Source organism: Eleginops maclovinus, chromosome 22 (genome assembly GCF_036324505.1).
Source record: "Eleginops maclovinus isolate JMC-PN-2008 ecotype Puerto Natales chromosome 22, JC_Emac_rtc_rv5, whole genome shotgun sequence".
Classification (NCBI taxonomy): Eukaryota; Metazoa; Chordata; class Actinopteri; order Perciformes; family Eleginopidae; genus Eleginops; species Eleginops maclovinus.
In genome coordinates, this window is record NC_086370.1 from 15,997,279 (window position 1) to 16,018,522 (window position 21,244).

General features: G+C 38.6%; 1 protein-coding gene and 1 long non-coding RNA gene across 2 annotated transcripts; one reads left to right on the forward strand and one right to left on the reverse strand.

The window, feature by feature from the left end:
• The first annotated feature begins 4,387 nt into the window (after positions 1-4,387).
• LOC134858981 (uncharacterized) lies at positions 4,388-15,491 on the forward strand. The gene is made up of 2 exons (XR_010165026.1): positions 4,388-4,550; positions 13,470-15,491. It is a non-coding gene; the product is annotated as an uncharacterized LOC134858981 (long non-coding RNA).
• plek (pleckstrin) lies at positions 13,073-17,897 on the reverse strand. Its single transcript, XM_063875232.1, has 9 exons — positions 17,780-17,897; positions 15,594-15,749; positions 15,191-15,372; positions 14,525-14,616; positions 14,249-14,433; positions 14,051-14,155; positions 13,684-13,767; positions 13,511-13,580; positions 13,073-13,376 (listed from the first exon to the last, which is right to left on the reverse strand). The coding sequence occupies exons 1-9, from the start codon at positions 17,819-17,821 to the stop codon at positions 13,237-13,239; spliced, it is 1,056 nt and encodes a 351-aa protein (XP_063731302.1). The 5' UTR covers positions 17,822-17,897; the 3' UTR covers positions 13,073-13,236.
• Positions 17,898-21,244: the final 3,347 nt, after the last annotated feature.

Here is a 21,244-nt window from a genome sequence, read left to right on the forward strand (position 1 = left end):
TTAAAGACGCTGCCCTCCTGTGTTCTATGCTCAACACCCCTAGATCACTCAGCCTATCCTCTCCCATTGTAGTTCTCAGGTGTGTTTTGACAAGCTTCAAGCAGGAAAAACTGCGTTCACAAGCAGCTGTGCTGACAGGTATTGCCAATGCAATTTTACAAAGCCTGGAGAAAACATCAAAGACATCCTGGTATGGTTCAATAAAAGCTGCCAGCTCTACAATTGTAGGTGGTCTCTGCATCCCTTGCTTTATCTTACGATCTAAAACTCTTTTAATTTGGTAGAGCTCATGCTCAAGGTCCACAAGGTCACACCCATACAATTTGGCAAATGCAAAAAGGCTATCTTTGTCACAGAAGCTTCTGCTACTTGGATTTAAAGCTTGTATTCCACGCATTATGTCACAATTCTGATTGGAGAATCTGTTCCTGAGCTCAATGAGCATCCGGTCCAATACCAGATTAAAGATTCCTGTCCTGTAATAATCTTTGCCATCGCCTGTTTCTTGTCTGCCCACAGTAGACAGAACATGGTATCCCTGTAGCTTTGAACTTAGTGTTCTCTTACGTTTTGGAGCAGTGTCTACAGAGACATCACATTGCTTTGCAAGCTCCAAAACAGTGTCCCACAAATCACCAAACACCTGCTGCTCACTCCTGTAAGATTCAAAAGTACTAATAAGTGCCTCCACAAGATCCACTGCTTTGGCCAAATCAAGAGAGGAAGACTGGAGCATGTCTGACAGTAATTTTGCATCTCCCAGAAGTTTCTTAAATATGGCAAGAAACACAATGAACTGGAAATCAATCTGAGGCAAAAGGCCTCTGGCACCTACTGACCTCTCGCCACTGTTCTCATCACCCAGTTCCTCAAGAACTTTCACAACTGCTGGCAACCTATCCCACAAATTACGGCAAGCATAATATCTGGAGGCCCACCGTGTGTCACTCAACATTTGCAACTCTCTGGGTGCACCTGCATACATCTCCTGTTGCACCTGTAACCATTTGGGATGCACTGCCGATCCAGACATGTAGACGTACAGCTGTTTTAATAAGGAAAAGAAGCAATCAGCCTCTGGGATCCCTCTCACAGTGTCCACCAGCACCAGATTAAGGCAATGCGCATTACAGTGAACGTAGAAAGCCAGCTTCGCTACTTCCTTAATTCGGGCCTGCACACCACTGTGCTTGCCACTCATGACTGCAGCCCCGTCATAAGACTGCCCAACAAGGTTAGTCTTATATTCTAGACCATATTTGGACAAGAGGTGAATTATTTTTATTGTCAAGCTCTCCGCATCTAGCTTCTCTGCTACCTCGAATTCCAGAAAACTTTCAAGGATTTCACCATTGTAATAGTATCTCAAAACAAAAGACATTTGTTCCATTTTTTTTTTGTCTTTAGTCTCATCCACAAGTATGCTAAAAGCACCACTTTCCTTGACTTCTTTGATTATTGATGTGCGCACCATCTCTGCTAAGCAGGACAAAATCTCATTTTGTATGTCAGGACTTGTATATTTAGCATTCCTGGGACCATCCATCTTTTTCAAAATCTTGTCGTCATGGTTTGCTATGATATTCAACATACCCAAAAAGTTCCCTTTCCTGCTTGAGGCCTCAGATTCACGATGCCCTCGCAGAGCAATGTTCTCGGTTGCACAATGAAGAACCACTTCAGCAAGAGTTTTGATGTACCCCCTGTTCTCTTCAACAGTTTTGTTGTACTCTTTATTTAATTGCCCCATTAGAGATCCCTGATTTTTTTCTGCAATTTGGTATTCTTTCCATGCTAGCATGGCATTCTTGTGATGCTCAGATCTACTATGTGCAGCATACCCTCCGTCTGTATAGGTAGCTTTCTTCCAGTTTTTGAAACCGGAACCTGAATTAAACGTAGACTCATGGCCAGGTAAGCTGAAATGCCTGCAGGCAAAGCAAAAGGTGGAGTCTTCACATATTGAGTACTCCAACCAGGGTTGAACTTCATACCACTCACCCTTGAAGCTCCTGCTTCTGTCTCCCTGGAGTGTCTTGGGGAAATTAACTTTAGGTTGAGCTGGAGCTTCACCCCTGGACTTGGAAATGTCTGTAAAACACCAAAGAATCCCATTAATATCAGCTTTTAACATAAATGCTATCCACTTCCAATTACATGTTGTTCTTTAGTTGTTTTTTAAGACTAAACATGCAATCATTAACATTTTACAGATTTAATAAATACATGTTTATTATATGGCCAGCCTTTAAATTATTGTTGTTTGCCATAACCCGACCGAACATGTCCCATTATTCAGCTACTGATAACCACTCACCTGGAGGGCAGACTTTGTAATTAAATTCTCTTCTCCTAGTATCAGTCTCCTCCTCCTGCTCTGTCTCTGTCAACTTGTCTGCTGAATATTCACTGCCACTTGCTTCCCTTTCTGTACTTGTCATGCTTTCGCAACTAGCTCCTTCTGTTTCCCTTTCTCTGTCTGCAACATTCTCTGTCGTGCTAGCTTGCTGGTCTCTGGTGCTGGCAAAAAAAGCGCTGATTTTTCTGTCTCCCCCTGAGGCACTTATCCTTTTCATTGTGTCCTTTTTAAAGAAAAGTTTTACACAACATTAACTTTAGATTGCTTTTATTCCATTTCAAGTGTAAACTAGCGACAGTGCGTTATCTATGACTTAGTGACACCTGGGAATGGACTTAAGCTAACTAGCTAGCGATAGCTCGCTAGCCATAGATCATTTTACAAGTTTGCAAAAATAACAACAGCAGCCTTACTCAACTCACTCTGCCACAAATCCTTAATGTCGAGACATCATTACACATTTAATTGAGTGTGAAGATAACTAAATGATCTTATCATTTCAATGATCCTTTCAAGTATCACCAACTTACTCACCTGTTAGTTACAGTGGTATATCCAGCGCGTTCGTCTCCAGTGCTAGTCTCTCCACTGAAGCGCTGTCAGAATGCAGGCACGTTGGAGGGGGCGTGGCCCAACATGTTGCGAATATGGGGCTTGTAGCAGAAGTGACGAATGACAATATAAAACGACTTGATAAAAAAAAAATACTAATGCATTTATTTCAGCTTTATACCATTTCTGTTCATGAGGGTTTGTTGTATTTTTTTTTTTTTTTTCGTGCCGTGAGGTTGGGGGGGCTGGCAGGGTGGCCATACTCTGACCAATGGTGGCCGTGGCCCCCCCTGGCCACCACGTGGCCACGCCCCTGAGCGACTGGTAGCGACGTGTCGGCATATAGGCTAGGCTACTATAATACTACTACTAATAATAATAATAATAATAAACTTTATTTATACAGCGCTTTTCTTGAACAGAATCACAAAGTGCTTTACAGATAAAATAAACAAAATAGCAACAACAACAACAACAGAAAGGGTTAATACAAAATAAACAATGACAAAATTAAACTTATTTAAACCCTTCAAAAGCTTTGCGGTATAAATGAGTCTTAAGGAGAGACTTAAAATGTGTGACAGAATCTGCCAACCTTAGTTCCTCAGGCAATTCATTCCATAATTTTGGAGCTAAGACGGAAAAAGACCGGTCTCCTTTACTTGCAAGGCGGGACTCAGGGATGGTTAATAAGCCTGCCTGCAGACCTCAATGTACGGGTAGGACGATAGGGCACTAACAAGTCTGAAATGTAATTGGGGGAAAGGTCATGAAGAGCTTTAAAAGTTAAAAGAAGAATTTTAAAATTAATTCTCCAGATTGGGAGCCAGTGAAGTGCTGCTAGGATATGTGTTCACACCTTTTAGTCCTAATGAATGATGATGGGTAGCGGGCGGGTGTGGATATCAATTGTTGAAAAAAAAAAGCATTGCCTCGGGTGGATGGCGGGTGGATTATTGATAGCTGCGGGTGCAGATGACATTAGGCTCATCCGTGGTTCTCAGGATGTTGGAATTTGATACAGGAACCGTGAAGATAAATTGAATAAAAAAAATAAAAATAATAATAGGACTGTCGGAATGGCGGTACTAAAATATGTCTGATATCGGATGTTCCATGTCGGAATAGCAGCATGTCTGACAAATAGCATGTCGAAGTGGCAGGATGTCGGACTGGGGGCATGTAACCCTTCTTTTTACGTCCTGTCCGGAGCGTCGTGGGGGGTTTTTATAAATTCATGAAAACGTCCGGTTTTCACTGTTTTTCATGGGACCATTAAGCGTGTACTTAAATTGACTGGCGCTTTGCACACAATTCTACGGTACTTTGTTGCGTGACGTAATTCCCGTGAGGCTGCCTTGTGGGCGTCTCTGCCACGCACACACACAGAGGGAGCAGAGCAGACAGCTATGCAGCATTGCACACAAAATGCCGAAGCGGAAGTGCAGTTTCACAGATGAACTGCAAAAAAACGGAATCACGCTAGCACCCCCCCCAACAATCGCAAGTGTCCTCTGTTTCGCCACCTCAAATCTGGTCACCCTATAAAGACTCTCTTACAGCGGCACAATATTAATTACGAATATATAATTTGATATAACATACAATATGAAGAGCAGCATTGAAGACCGACCTAAAGGTAATACAAACCATGGAAGGTATGTATGTAAACGTTAACTGTATGTTAACTTGCATTTACAAATGGTAAAGCCATAGCTAGCGCTAGCTCACAAACGTCAGCAACACACATGCACACACAGTGATTGCTTTCCTTATAACTTACCTTTTTTAATTATTATAGAGACTAAATGAGACCAGCGGACACGATGTCTTTCCTCAGATTCCAAGTTAGCGCCAAAGACTGTTTTTATAAACGACAATCAAACCTTTGTCAATCCTAACTCAATGTGGGCCACTGCGCATGCTCAGACGCAGCGCTCCCGTATTTCTCTTCCTTTTTGATTATTATTATTTTTAACGGCGGCGAATTCAGTCTTAGTAACATTTTATAAGTATTCTTAGTCTCGTGAACCATGATACATTTCATTTAAATTGCACATGATGATAAGAAACTTGAAAGTTTGACCTTTTTTAACATCAGGTTCGACACCCTCTGGAAAGTCATTCTCTCAGCATCAACTTGCACATTTTTCTTTTTGAATATGCTTTGTTCACCAACTCTCATCTTCTTTATTTGAGATGCTGAAACCAATTTTTCGGTGAGCCAGCTCATATATTTTACGAATCAGTAAGTGTCTGCCTCTGAATTAAAGTAGCACACTCATGCCCTTGTTTGAATACGATATTTTATGAGACTTTTCCAATAGGCATTGAACATCCCATATCATTTATATTTAAATGTGTTGGGCGCTGTACAATAGCTGCTGCCCCCCCCCTTGCTCCTATTACTAGGACAGGTTAAATGCAGAGGTTACATTTTGTGTGTGTGCTATACTGTTTATCACAAAGTAAATCTTATGTATTTCAGTTATAGTAAGTGTTTAATTATTTGAAAAAATATTGAATCGCAAATTCAGGATTTTGCTCTTGAAATGAAATTCTCCCTAATGATCCTGTGTCATGCAGTTGTAGGATATTCACAAGAACGTCAGTGAGAAATTTCAACGTCTCCTGTCAAGAGTCAGGGTATTTAATGACAGGAGACAGTTCTCTGATGACCAAAAAGCAATCATGGTGACAGAAACCAAGGGTGTTTGGAAAAGCAGTCATCTGCACATTAATAAATCAGTTATCTTGCTCAGGGTCAGCAGGTTTTTTCAGGACAGATTTCATAAGAGAGACTCACCTTGCACGGGCATCTGATCTTTAACGCAATTAAGGGTCAAAAACCTTCTCCGAATGAAGATTGAGTTGGCAAAACTATATTACCAATAGTTAATTATATCCTGATAAATCTAAGTGTATCTTGATGCAGATATGGATTAAGATGCCAACAAATAGCTTCTAAACAATTAGAAAGACAGAATTACCAGGAGGATTGATAATATATACAGAGATGTGGAGAGTACAAGGAGAAAGAAACAAGAGAAAGAATGAGCAACAAAGAGGTCCCTAGCTGTACTTGTCGGACACACAGACAGAGAGTCAGAGATATATCATTGACTTCACAGCATAGGAATTGTAACCATCATTTATGAAATGTCAGACATGCACATAGAAATATTGACTCAAGAACAGCCTCTTTGTGCGTCAGTAAGAATTGGTTTGTGATTGTTTTACTCCCTTATAGAAACTGAACAATGTTGCCAGTGGACCACATGTAGTGGGGGGTTGTTAATTGTTTGAAGATAACATATCAATTGATATTGAACAAATCACCATTAGGAGCAAACTGTACCTCCTGTTATTGTGGCGGGGGATTCAGACTGCAACATTAGAATTCTCTGACCCTCTAACTGCTTTATTTAAACTCACTGCAGTAGTTTAACAGGGTCATTTACATTCAGATTCACATACAGAGTTTAACAAGCTCCAAATCATCAGTAGCAACAACATGTCATACCTTGAACATATTTGCTTAAACGTACATATGTTAACCTTTTCCTTCATCGATCTCAACACACAGCGTGAGTCATTATTATTATTTTACGCTGAGCATAGCCAGGTTTCTCCCGACATGGCCATTAACTTCTTGTTTTGTAAGACAGCAGCTTGTACAAGTTGTTGCTATCAGGGTTGTTGCTTATTGTCGACATTAGTCTCTGTGCTGTGTCCCCTGGCTGAAGTGTCAGTTAGCGCAGGTGTTTTTTTTTTTTTCTCCTCGTACTTGTACGTTATGTTCCTGGACAACCTAGCATTAAGTTGCACAAAGAAGCAACATTTTCAAACACATATTTTGCTTCAAACAGGTTGCTCAGCTCCTCATTGTGGGGTTCTGATGGGTTATTTCTCATGGTGGGTTTTTTGCACCCTACCATTACTCCACAAGATGGTATTTCCTGGCTCAGAAGCCGGATATTTTACTAAACTTCACAGACATCTGCAACACCATTGAACATTTTGACATGCTTTTTTATTATAATTATTACTACAATTGTTTGTTAACTTAAAGTGTAAAAAGTCCTTAACGCTACTCTTTAATTTCTTTCTAGAATTTAACTTTCAAAAATGTGCTGGAAAAGGAAAAATTAGAAGGTTGCACTACAGCAAGTCCCTTTGACATAAATCATAATAATGAATGGGCAACTCTTTCAAAACTAAAATACTTATGTAACAGCTCAATTCAAACACAAAGTTGTTTCTGTATTATGGTGAAGTTTGACTAAGATTGTTAACAACCTAGTTTGGATGGTCCAATGTACGGTTCTCTTAGCACAAAGCAATGTGTCTTCTTGTGTTGTGTTAACATTGCAACCACAACATGTTTGTATGCTCACTCAGTAACATTTTCAAACAAATGATTCACTAACGAAGGAGATGAAACAGTTTGAGTCATCCCCCTTCATTCACTTATTTAATCATGCTCTTTTTTCCAGACACTGTTATAAACCTAAATAGCTATTTACAGACTTAAACTATCTTCTCCCATTATAATTTATGCCATACAGTATTCATATGTGTTTGCATTGGGAATGCTTTGAGTAATTTATGTATGTGTACATGCGTGTGCATGCGTGTGTGCGTGAATGTGTTTGATGATGTCCATCTGTGTGTGCAGTGGAACTGCCCAGTTTATTTTCAGTTTGATGTGCCATGTGGAGCCGAGGACTCTATCCAGGAAACTAAAATCTGATATTAACAAAGAGTCCTGTCTAACGTTCCCTCTCCTACTTCATGAATGTTCTTGGCCGTTACTTCACTAGACCCCTTTGTGACCTATTCCTTAGATATATATATATACAGCTGTTTGTCATAGAAAAGGTTCTCCTTAAATGGTGGCCCATTTTGAGTGTCATCAGAAGCAAATCCCACTTGAAGACTGTGTGCAGTAAACCACAGTGGACATTTGTTTCTTTATTTGTTTCTTATCCTCCTTGCTGAATTTGCCTGGCTCTTACTGAATTAGACTTTATGTTGTTCTATTCCTAATAACACAGAGATCCTTCTTTTCCTCAAATGGGAATTCAGATGTCGTTTTTGTAAAAATGGCACACATTTATTTCAGTATTAATTACAAGGAAGACATATGATCTATTACAGTTATACAACTACAGTAAAACAGAGCCCTTCATACCAATTGCTGAGATATTCTAGAACTATTTTAAAGAAAAACAATCAATTTTTCAAGTAACAAATTGCCAGTTAGCGTTAAAATTAGGTTTCTTAGTAGAGCGTAGAGCTTGCTGATTCGTAGATGACAACAGCGGTAGACAGCTTGGATTTACACCAATGGTGACCCAGACTCACTGCCAAAAACCCTGTCAAAACGTATTCTAGATATTAGACGGACTCTTCAAACCACACATGCAGCACAACCCACTTCTCTGCCCTTCATCTGTGTTCATGTTCCAAACACAGTTTCCCAACAGTGATGGTTTAATACAGTACCTCAGTATAGCTGTTAAGTAGAGTATTTGGTCATTTAAGGACAAAATTTAAAATAGTTTGATTCAGTTTTTATGCTCCTGCTTTACTTACAGTAAAAGACAGAAATGCTTTTGATCTTCTCATCTAACCGTCCATCTGGAAACAAATAGGCAACATTTCATATACAAATCACACCTGTATGTGTATAACATTTTGAAGAAAAAAAAGAACATTACAAAAACAAAACACCATTCAACACATACAAATGCATCTAACGTGTATATCACTCTATTTCGTTAGAAACTGTACAGCCATCGTATTAAGAGTAACCGATTTATAGGTCTTGCCAGAAGCTAGCATGTTCAGCGCATTAATGAGTTTTGGATGTCTTTCAGGGCTGTTAAGAACACAACCACTCTTAGGTAGCAGTTTAATGTGATGTTTGTGCACATCCCTGCCCTCGCATGGCCCAAAGCTTTGCAGGCAAGAGACATCCTTTGACAGCAAATCGTTGGCTGGTCGTGAATAATGACTTACTAGAGAACAATTTGATCGATGCTGCTCCTTTAACAGCTTAAATGAATGTCCATTTGCTTACTGTCCTTTGTTATACAGTGTGTCAGGCGTCTCTAAACAGCATTCAATGCATTGTCTTAATGGCACAGCAACAGTAAGACCTTTTTAGCAAGATATCCTTAATTGGAAAAAACACGGATTTCTTTGGCACAATACATGTAAATACATTGCATTTTGAACCATTTTATAATGAACAATAGTGCTTAGTGGCTTTGCTCTGTAACAAACAAAATATATTCATGTTGAATTATTCACAAATGTGATTCTGAGGATGCAATGTGACAATGTGAACGCAATAATATTACATGACATAATTAAGTATGATGCATTTGTGTCATTTTTATCTCTAAGGCAGCATCACATAGGGAGCATAACCACCAAACATGAGATCAGTGAACCATCCATCCAACAGTGTCATTAGTTGTTAGTGTCGCTCAACCCTCTCATCATAGGGATGGTGTTGTGATGACAGGCTGTCGAGGTCTAGATTATACCAACCCTGGAACGTTGGAGTAGAAACAGTAAAGCTGGCCATGTGTACATGTTCCCATTACCCATCAACTCCCTGCCAAGATCTTTTGTCAATAGCAAACTTCCCAGCTCAAGTACCAGCGGGCATGAGATCTTTGTCAATCAGGTCTTACAGCTACTGCCTGGTGTGTCAAGAAGAGGCTCATTGTCAAACATAAAGGCACTGCGACAAAACAGGAGATTAGGCAGGGGGAGATACCAAACAACAGACCAAATGAATGGCATTTTTCATCCAACATTACATTTCACTTTGCTATTATTCTTTGACCATGCAATTTCAACAACAAATTACTTTATTTACTATGTTTATTTTACACCCTGCAGACCTTGTTTCTTTAAGCTGCAGCGGGCAATTTATTGTGACCTGGACTGTTTCGGTACAAATGCAATTAGGTGTTCTGGATGACTGGCTGGCTAAAGAAATAGCCTTTCCCTCACCTCAGGGATAAGAATAAAAAAAAGAGAACGCCCTGATCTGTTTTTCTGATATAATTGTTTCTGTGCTTTGCTCAAAAGAGTGGTTTAGATATCTGTTTTGTTACTTTGAGGAACAGAAATGACACACATGATTCCCAGGGATGACTGGGTTTCTTTTTGCCATTTCAATTCTTATCTTGTTTCTTCAAAATCAAAGATTGACAACTCAGGAAAACTGGAAGTGAAATAAGATGATTTCATCCCATCCTATGTGGAAGTAAGTACTCCGGCCTGAAATACCTTCCTGATTGACCTTCGAACGACACATTTTATGATAATTTGAAAAATCTTCTGACCTTTTGTCAAGCTTGTTTGTGAAATTTAGAATGAAACATGACATCTCAAAGTGGAGACTGCAGAGGGAGACTGCACTATTAAGACAAATGGTGTTGTCAACCAACCTGTTAGAACAAGTACTATCCTCTCTCAGCAGGAAAGGTGAATAATTGTTACCACAAATCTGATATTTCCCTAACCCTAACCAATAAGTTTTAGTTTTTAAAACATGTCTTTAGGTTACAAGAATGCTTATTAACCTGGCTCATAAACCCTGTCAGTCTCACTGAGAGGGACCTTAGTCCTCTGTCCACTGCCAGAAATTTGAGACTACTATTGGCTTTAGAATCAAGAGTTAAACCACAGATCAAAACTGTTTACCAATCTTGCTTTCTTCAATAATATAATAACAATCTAGTTCTGATTTGGAATGTGACCTGGAAAGTTAGTTCACTTACTTATTTTTCTCTTGACTAGACTGATGTTATACTTTACATTTTCTAGAAGTGAGTTCTGAATGCAGCAGCTTAGCCTCTCTGCTTTTAACAGAACACATCACATCACCCAAATCCATGCTTCTGTCCATCAGATTGGATTAAGAATTGTATATTTAACATTGTAGTGATCACTTTCGAAGCACGACTAGAGCTGTTCCTAAGCTATAAGGCATAAATGTAAGACTTACTAAGCAATAACTCACCTCTCAACATTTTCTCCAAATCTATGCCGTGGGGACTGTACACTCACACATGCAGACATCCAGAGCAATGGTTTTGTCATTGTTTTTCTAATTGTCTGTCCTTTAGTTGTGCCCATCGATCAGTGCTTGTGTTCTCTTGTGCTGTGTATTTGAATTTATTGGCATGAACCTGCCCTGAACTGCAGAAGAAAATTAGCCTTTGAAGCTAAACCTTCAGTCGTCTGTTAAGTGGCGGAAGGAGTCAATTTTTCCAGTTATCCATTCGGATCTGCAGTTATTCTGTCATTTCCGTGTAAGATCGCTATTGCTACATGACAGAAGAGTTACTTTTTAAAGAGTATTGCTCTTACCACGCTAGTCTGGCATATCTAATTCTTTAAACACTGCCATGATGTATTGATTCGGGTGCTGTATCAATGTCAATTAGAGTTAGTCGCTATAAATCTAAATAATTAAAGGCCCATGTGTATGCATAAGATACATTTAAGTGTTGAGCCCTTTACATTGGTGTTACGTGTTGAGCATTACTAAAAGATAATTTACCAGTTTAGAGTTGTGCAGTTGACTGAAAGGAGAAACAAAAATAATCAACTGTGTATTTTGGTCTGCTACATTACCAATATTTAAAAATGGTGGTAAACAAACATGGAAGATTTTTCTCCACATTGCAACTTTATTTTCCAAAATGTATTCACCGTTTTTTTCACTAACCTAAATCGAAAAAGTCAAACACGCATATCATGTTGGACATTTTAATTAAAATACATTGTAATAACAATTAAGGGTAAACTGCTTGTTTAACTCTATGCCAAGGGATGTTTAAATGTTGATGCCTCACACAGTTCCAACTGTTCACTTTTCTAAACAGAAAATTACAGAAAACAGTAGCCCTTTCCATCTTTCAAATATATTGTTTAGAAGCATTGTGTTTTTTTTCATTAGGCAGGACATGGAGCAAGCTCTGAGCCTTTACTGGGATTAATCTCAGTGGTTTGACATTTATCCTACACTACACCATGTTTTGCATGTACTGTATGGTAACCATTCAAAGCAACACTCACAGGAAGGTTAGGTTGATATATAGTGCCCTCCTCTGGTAGAATTGTAAATCACACACACACACACACACACACACACAACATGTATTTTTGTTTTAACGCCAGTCATTTCTATAACAATGATTTGATCAATTTCCCAATTGATTGACTGATTTTCATTACAAATGGCAATAAAAACTGAAATACTACCAAAGGGACAGCAAAAAAAGCACGTTAAGCTTAAAAACTCACATGCAGTATATGTATCATCTCAATTCAATTATGATGCAATCAATGCAATTATTGTAGTTAATATAATAACAAGCATCAGAAGTTTTATCGTCACAAATTGAGACTAACATTTTCATAACAACACCACTGCGTCTTTCTTCTGGCTTTTTGTGTTACATGTTGTGCCCGAGCTGTTCTGAAGAGTGGGCAGAGAGAAAATAAAACTGCTGTCTGAGCAGGCGAGGGTGATTTGTGCCTATGGGCAACACCTCACAAAAAGGACAATTTTGCTAAAGTGATTCAAGATGCCTTGCTTGTGAAAAACAGCTTGTTGGAAAAGACCCTATGATGATGTATCTCTGAGGATTTATTATAAAATAATACATGTGACTAATTCCACAGAAAAAACTGCTCACAACTACGGCAAGGCCAAAGTTAAACAAGGCTTCTGTAAAAAACGATAATTTAGGAAATAATGTTAGATTTTGGCTTTTTGTTTTTTAAACCTTTCAGAACTTGTTTCACATTTCAAGATCATTTGTTAAGTATAAACTTATCGCTACAAGTTATAACAAACTCTACGCTGTCCTTTTATTAAATTCACTTTGTATTGGAACTTGAGAAACGTTTTTTTTAAATGTTGTCATACTATGGCTAAAGCCAGTCATGTTTGCCACTGATAAACTTTACCCACTGATGCAACAGACCTCAAAGTGACAATGAAGTGTGAAGCTGTCATTTTTTTCAGTTTTAGTTCACACACCGGAACTGAGTGTGCTTGTATGATAGGTCGAACTATCTCAAACTTTTAAAGACAAGTAAAAGAGGAAGAAATCGGAAACCACACATTGCTAACTGTTTGTCTTTAATTCCCTACATACTACATGCCTAAAAACAATATAACTTTAGTTTGAAAGTTTAAAGAGGAGTGACTTTACATTTATTTTATATAATCACAGTTCAACTTTGCTGCAAACGCAACCCAAACTGTGGCTTCCTGGCTTCTGCTGTTATTTTCCACTTTTTGACACGGCCTGTATTGCTTTGATCCACTCCTTTCTTTCTTCTGCTGTAGCAGCTTGGAGGAAGTAGTGAATCTCATCTGAGGTGATGATCTCAAAGAGGTTGCCATCAATGTCATATTTTTTTGCTGAAACCCAGAAAACATGAGGAAAAGGAAGTTAAAAGAAAAGAGTTGAGAAAACTACTGACTGTAAACAGCAATTATTTCCCCTGTTTACAGCGGGGAAGCAATGCGTTCTCTGTGACAGTGGTCCAACTCACCATCAGGGACGTACTCCACGGCTGTAACGACAGACCCACGGAGATGAATGGAGCCCAGAGGTTCATCACCCTGACACAGGAAAAGAGACATAAGAGGTAAAAAATAAGAATATTAAAATGAACGTGAGTAAAGCAAACTCTTATTCTTTATTCTTTCAGTTTGTGAATGTTACCTTTGTAGGATCATAATAATGCACAAAGGCAGGGTCGTCTCTCAGTATGAACTTTCGCACCTTCCAGTTTTTTCTCTTATGTCCCTGTGATAAAATAACACAAAAAGCTTAACCCATGAATTTTGACGAACAGTATATGTGGATTTGTGTTAAAACATGTCTTAGGGAGACTTCTTCTTTCAGTAAATGTGACAAATGATTTACCGTATGGTGATAACCCTTTCCCCCCACAGGGTATTTTCCTCAATGTGAGAGGTAATTTAAAGGTGCGATGTAGGTAACTAAACAACAAATGGCTTCTCATCCAGATAGTGTAAATGATCCTTTATATATAAATGCAGTTGAACAAAAGCACTGTCTGATTCACCTGTTTGAGTAAACAACCCTGTTTTACGATGTTTCCTCTGAACTCTTCCTTCAGAAGCACATCTTCGTCACTGGAGTAGCCTTCACAGAAGAACCCACTGTCTGCCTGTCGGATCACAGCCATTTAAACACAACATACATCAATCACGTTTCCTCATCACAAACCATTAACTATATTTGATATTCAAAAGTAACTTACAAAGTAATAGAGAGCAATTGTCTGATCTAAGAAAACAGACTGTTCTCCACTCTCTGCTCCCTCTTTTGACAGGTCACCAGCAGGCTGGACAAAACCCTCGTTTAGGAGCCCCGTCGCTAACATGAGGGCCTCGGCTCTATTCCTGGCTTTCTCCTTTGAAATCAGCCACTCTACCACGGTCGTACCTGCATAAAAAACAAAGAAGTAGCTGAAAATAGCGAGAACATTTGAAAGAAAAGATAATAGCTTTTTCTTCTGAATAAAACCATACAGCACCTGTGAAGCAGTGGTTAAAAACTCGATTCTCCTGCTCCAGTTTTAACTCTTTTACTCCATCATCCTGGTCTTTCATCTGTGTGAACAGTTCCCTAAGTAAACATAATGAAGACACTGTCAATAAGTCTTCCCAAGAATGATTTATCACTGATTTATTATCTACAGTATTAACAAAAGCCTTTTGTATAAGGAACTTGAAATATTTGCAAAAGTAAACTGCACATCTAACTTCTTCTTGGTCATGTACTTTTTCATAGAATAAACTAATCCATAAACAAGATTATACTAGAATTAAGTAATCGTTTTGTATTACGTGTTCCCTTGAATACTACTTGCCTGATCTGTAAGCTTTAGCCTTCTATCAAAATATACAGTATGAGTCTTTCAAGTGCATGTTGAAGATTTGTACAGTTCAACGTTTTTAAGAGTTAACATTCAAGTTCAGCCAGCCAACTCATTGTTTCAATTATTACAAATGATTTTGAGTGATCACTGATCTTCCATTATTACTGTAATACATTTGATTCAGTGCCAAAAAGAAAGTTTGACAGCTGGTGTAACAACAGTAACTAAGATGGGGGCAGTACATAGCTCAAGATCAATTCTTAGAATAAAGTAAATGAATATATTCATTATAATCACAAATGAAGATTTAACAGAACATACGTCAGGTTGACTTTGTCAGGTAGGCGAATGGAGCGTCTTGTGGACTTCCTGGCAAACTTTTTCCCCCCCTCTAGGCAGGTAATGACTCTCTTCATGTCCTTCACCCAAAACTCTCTCTCCTCCATGTGTGAAGCTTGGAAGAAGTGATCCTGCTTCTTGCCTGTGGTAATCTTGAAAACCAGCTATATGGAACATTGTTAGTCAGACATGCTGTCACATTTTCTGTTTCCTGTTGAGATTTGGTGGGCCATCTCAAATGAATTCAATCTCCAGATTGAGTGTAATAAATCTTGAAAAATGATCACAGTCCTGAAGTCTGTTTCTACTCCACAATGTCATTTTCACAGCTCTAATCCTTAAATGCTAGGTGATTTTTCAACAGCAATACAAGACACATTCTTACCATCCTCTTGCCAAAATCCTGGCAGGGATTGATGAGCGTGGCTCCCTTTAGCGGGATCATCCCTTTTGGAGATGAGTCTGTTTTCTTTTTGTAGAATTCAATCCCATCTTCTGACAGCACTACCCACACCGCCTTCCAGGAGTTTAGCACTGTACCCTGTAGATCAAGAAGGCGTTTGACAACAGGCAGCCTTGAGCAAAGTATAGGATTGAAAATGTGGGTCTAACAGAAGGCCTATTGTACATTTATTAAATCTTTTTATCAATAATCCCTTTATCAATAAAGGAACATATGTCTGGTAATTCAAATCCTCAGGAGAGTGCATTTTTTTGATGAGGATTTCCCCCAAAAAGTTTCTTTTGCTGAAATGTCGCTCTATAAATGCTCCTTCTGCTTTTTGTTCTGTTAATGCACTGAGAAAACATGCAGCAATTAAACTGTTATGAGTTCTGGTAATACAAAGGGGGAAGGTAAATAACAAGCTTTGTCAAACCCCTCTTTTGAATAATTTGTTAATATCTCACATTTCATTATTATGTCCTTTTGAGCTTTCAGTATGATCCCTTTCCTTCACTTCCTCAGGGAAGTTGTTTTACCATTTTGACTATTTTGAGCAAAGTGTGCTTCTGAGAAATGCTAATATTTACATTTCTTCTTCTAAAACCGGTCTTCCCAAAATATATCTGCTGTGAACATTTTGGTTGCTTACAAGCATTACAAGAACGCTGTGTGTGAAACTGTGGCTGTGCTCTTCAAGTTCAATTATACAAGGATTAAATATAACAAAAGAAACCTGTCCAGATTAGTGTTGGAATATAGGCACACAGAATATACTGTATGTAGCACCTAGAGTGTCATTATTCATAGCCAAACCTCTTCGGTCAAGATGTCTGAATGATCATTAGATAAGATAACCAATAATGATGTTCATCCTGCACATGAATCAAGAGTTTCAAAAGAGCTTTGTAACTCCCTCGAAGCACAGGCAGACACAAGTGGTTTTCTTGCTACTGGTTTATTGAAGACTCCTCTCCAAATTCACCGTCAAAACTAACAGTATTGACAAGAATATATAAAAAATCATGTTAGCATAAAATAACAACATGCACAGCATGTGAACTCAACATTTTAAACAAGTCAAATACAGACTGGTGTCTTTCAAAGTCTCACTCATCATGCGAGTGCAGCCCAACTGAGCTTTTAAAATAAAGTCCTTCAACTAGTACTAAATGACGTGATGCACAAATATAACTTAAATAAAGTCTTAATAATGAAATTGGTCTCAGAAAAGGCAAACAAATTATACAAATTATGCAACCAATACAATGGCAACAGTCACAAGCTTTGTATAGAAAGAAAGAAAAACCAACACATGATGTTCTTTTCATGGCATTGTAGGTGTGTTGTGAAACCTAAAAGTCACACTTGCCTCAAACTAGAAAAGTGTGAGTGTGGGTTTAAGTAATGGATGTGTGAAATGTACACCTTCTCACTACACCTTCTTTAAAAAAAACAAAACAGTTCAAAACATTTTGAGTGGGGGAAATGCTTAATCAAGACACATTGTTTTTAATGTTTGGTCGATGTTCTTAAGGAAAGCAGTTGGAATTTGTTTTGTTGTTTGTTTGGGGATTTCATAGTAATCCTTTACACCTCTATATCTTAAGAATTCTCCCCATGTGTCAATCTGGTGTTTATGTCGGATAAATGAAACGCAACTGCTGGCATCTAAACCAAAGGAGGAACTTCATTTTTTTTCTGTTGTCGCAAATGTAAAACAGAAGTGTGTTGTTGTGTATTGAGAGAAATACACATCTGTTCCTCTACTTACATTTATCAGCACTGTTCACTTCTATGTTGAGAGGTTTATGTATTCATTTGAAACAGGCTGGCTAACAGATGCGACTGTGAAAGTGTTCCTCACCATTGTCTATTCATATCCTCTTTCGACTTCTTACAAATCTTCAACATGTTTCCATTTGTTCTCCTTTAAAGCACTTTTATTGATTTTGTATTACTTTGAATAAAAAATTGTATCATGTAGATACCAATGTTCAGTAACCCTTACTCTAACACTATAATACCAGTAACATTGTTTACACAACTTTTATGTAAGCAGATACAATCAAAAAATTACCCATCTTGAATTCAGTTAATTTAGAGGAGAGTGGGTATTTTGTTTTTACCTTTTTCACCAAGTATCCCTCTCTAATCTGCTGTGGCTCCATGACCCTGGTGTTTGCTGCTGTTTGCTGCTGTCAGCTACGACTTCTGTTGCTTCTTTGGTAATCCACCTACTCGTTCTCTCTCTCTCTCTCTCTCTCTCTCTCTCTCTCTCTCTCTCTCTCTCTCTCTCTCTCTCTCTCTCTCTCTCTCTCTCTCTCTCTCTCTCTCTCTCTGTTGAAACCACAAGCAGGAAGTCATGCTCCAGGGTGTGAAACTGAAGCTTGGTCAACCCGTTTCCTCTGTGCTATTGTTAATGCTAATCTGATGTCTCTAAACCTTGTGTCACATATTATGAGGTATTTTTTTGAAAATTCAAAGTCTTGGACGTCTCAATGCATTAACCATAACAAAAACATATTTGAATTTAAACAGAGGACGCTGATAGGGAATGTGAGTGAATAATAAATATACAGTCTGATAATCATACAGTTAAATGTGCTCCACATTTCCCCACCTTCAAATAAAACATTGTATCTACTGTCACTATACATTGCTAGACTTTTGGTATCTTTATTCCAGCAAATGTAAGCATTGTCTTGTTATGTCTTGTTATACAACTCTATCTTGTCTTTCCTTGTCTTAAGCTGCTTTATTACACTTCCTTTTCACATGTGATTTTCAGTTTTTCTTTATCTAATGTGGTTCTCTTTCGTATGTTTGTACTGTAGTTATACTATATAGATTTATTTTTGTGTATTTAAGATGAAAAGCACTTAGTGCTTTAAAAGGCACCAAAAATAAACTTTACTTCTGTCTTCAAAATTGCAGTTAAGTATTCACAACCCAAAGAAGGGCTGACCGCAGTGGAGCTATTTCTGGAAAAATAAAGCTTCCTCTTTTCCTGATTGGTCAATGTGGCTGAAGCCACAGCCAGGCTGAATAACAACGATGGAAAAAAAACAACTTATTACTCATTTATTAAGCTTCACAAGGTATTTTTGACGGATTCAGTCAGTAGATCAATGTAACAATACCACTTTAGAATATACATGATAACACACATAAAACAGTATTCATAAAATATATATATTTAGATATCTGATGGACTGTCATTTAACTTTATTTGCGACAGAGTTCACCCACTCCTTATCAGAATGTGTCACAGTTTGTTGCTCTAACTAGTCATTTCATGACAACAGAGGAAGTTTCCAGCTGATGCCAGCTGTCACGTATGTGCTCGCCTGCTCACTATTTGCATCAGAAAAACAACTTCAAGATTCAAGACAAACTATATTTTTAATGTATGCTATTCACAGGACCGCAGAAGGATGTGTGTTGCATCTGGCTCACACACTTTTTGAGAAGAAGAGTACGAAATAATATGTTTATTAATTGCACATAGGATAAACTTGCACATGTGAAAAAAGGTTTCAAGGTTTCAAGGTTTTATTGGTCATATGCACAGCATATACAACGTATATGTTGGCAATGAAAATCTTATATCCCATGCTCCTCCAACAACTCAACATACATGGTGCGAATAAGACAAATAAAATAGTGCAAAAAGAGAGAAGAATATTTACAATAACAACAATAAAGATTTGAGGATGTGAAATATATACATATGTGGAATACATTGAGAGTATTTAAATACTTTACACTGTTGAATGAGGAGGTATGGACAGATGCATATATTACGTATAACAGATGTATATGGCAGATATGTATAATATATAGATATGTGTACTATAAACAGATATGTATGGCAGAAGTGTATAATATATATATAGATGTGTGTACTATAAACAGATGTATATGATATATACTGTATGTGTACTATAAACAGATGTGAGTAGACATTCACAGAGCTCAGCAGTTCAGCAGTCTTATAGCCTGTGGTATAAAACTGTCTCTGAGTCTGGTGGTCTTGGTCCGGATGCTGCGGTACCGTCTGCCAGACGGCAGCAGACAGAACAGATTGTTGCTGGGGTGATGGGGGTCCTTTAATATCCTACCGGCCTTCTTCCTACACCGCTGGGTGTAGAGGTCCTCCTGTAGAGGTGATGTGCTGAGCAGTTTTCACCACCCTCTGTAGAGTCTTACGGTTGAGGGCGGTGCAACTGCCATACCAGGCGGTGATGCAGCCAGTCAGGATACTCTCAATGGTGCACCTATAGAAGTTGCCGAGTATCCTGGAGTCCATGTTGAACTTCCGCAGCCTGCGGAGGAAGAAGAGCCGCTGTCGAGCTGTCTTGGATATGACCCTGGTGTGATGTGTCCATGTCAGGTCCTCACTGATGTTTACCCCGAGGAACCTGAAGCTGCTGACTCTCTCCACAGGAGTCCCGTCGATGGTGATGGGTGTGTGTGCCTCTCTCTGCCTCTTCCTGTAGTCCACAATCAGCTCCTTTGTTTTGCTGACGTTGAGATGGAGGTTGTTGTCCTGGCACCAAGATGTCAGGGCTCTGACTTCCTCTCTGTACGCCGTCTCGTCGCCGTCTGTGATCAGACCGATGACGGTCGTGTCGTCAGCAAACTTGATGATGGTGTAGGAGCTGTGTGTGGCCACGCAGTCGTGCATGAACAGGGAGTAGAGGAGAGGGCTGAGCACACAACCCTGAGGGGCTCCGGTGTTGAGGGTCAAGGTGGAGGATGTGACATTTATGAAAGTGTGCCGAACTTGTTTTGGGAAACAGGGACTAAACCATAACTTAGAGATTTGTATTGATACTCTTTTCTTCGCTTCAATTCTTAAGTTTAATTTGATACATTTAACAATAAAATACAAAGCTCTGCATAAAACTGTACTTTCAATTTATTTAGATTCACCTTACAAACGTACTAATTGTTAACTATTAAAATGTAAACATCTGTACATGAATGCTAACCAATAGAATATCTTAGCCTCAAAATCTGTTGTAATTGTGGAAATATTTACATTTGTTCTGCTTTTAACAGAAGCCTTACCCTAACAAGCCAATGGTGGTCATGGAAGGCCAATAAAATATCAACAGTTTAGTCATGTGATGTTGTTAATGGTCCTCTAGAGGGTGTCCTAAACACATTAAAAGCAAAAAAAGCTGAATGAAGGTCAGACGCACTGCATGGAGAGCATCAAAATAAAATCCAATTGCAATTCAGTTGGTGAAACTACTTTGCTCTGGTCGCCTATACATCGTGTAGGCATCAAGAGCACAAAAACTGAACTGAGTATGAATATAAGCCATTTTCTGTGTTCAATAATCCTCTAAATTGGAAGAAGGTTTAAACTCGCTGCCTCAATTTAATCACCCAGTCATTTTATGATAAGACACCGTGAAAAGTCACCTTCTGAGGATGATCTCATTCCTATACAAGCTGATCTCACAGATGTCCTCTGTGACTGGAGCCTTTTAAAAGAACACCATACTGTTTGTGTATCTGTCATGAATCGTGCGTTCCTCTTTGCCATTCTATGAATAATCAAGGGGGCCTGGTGTTTATGA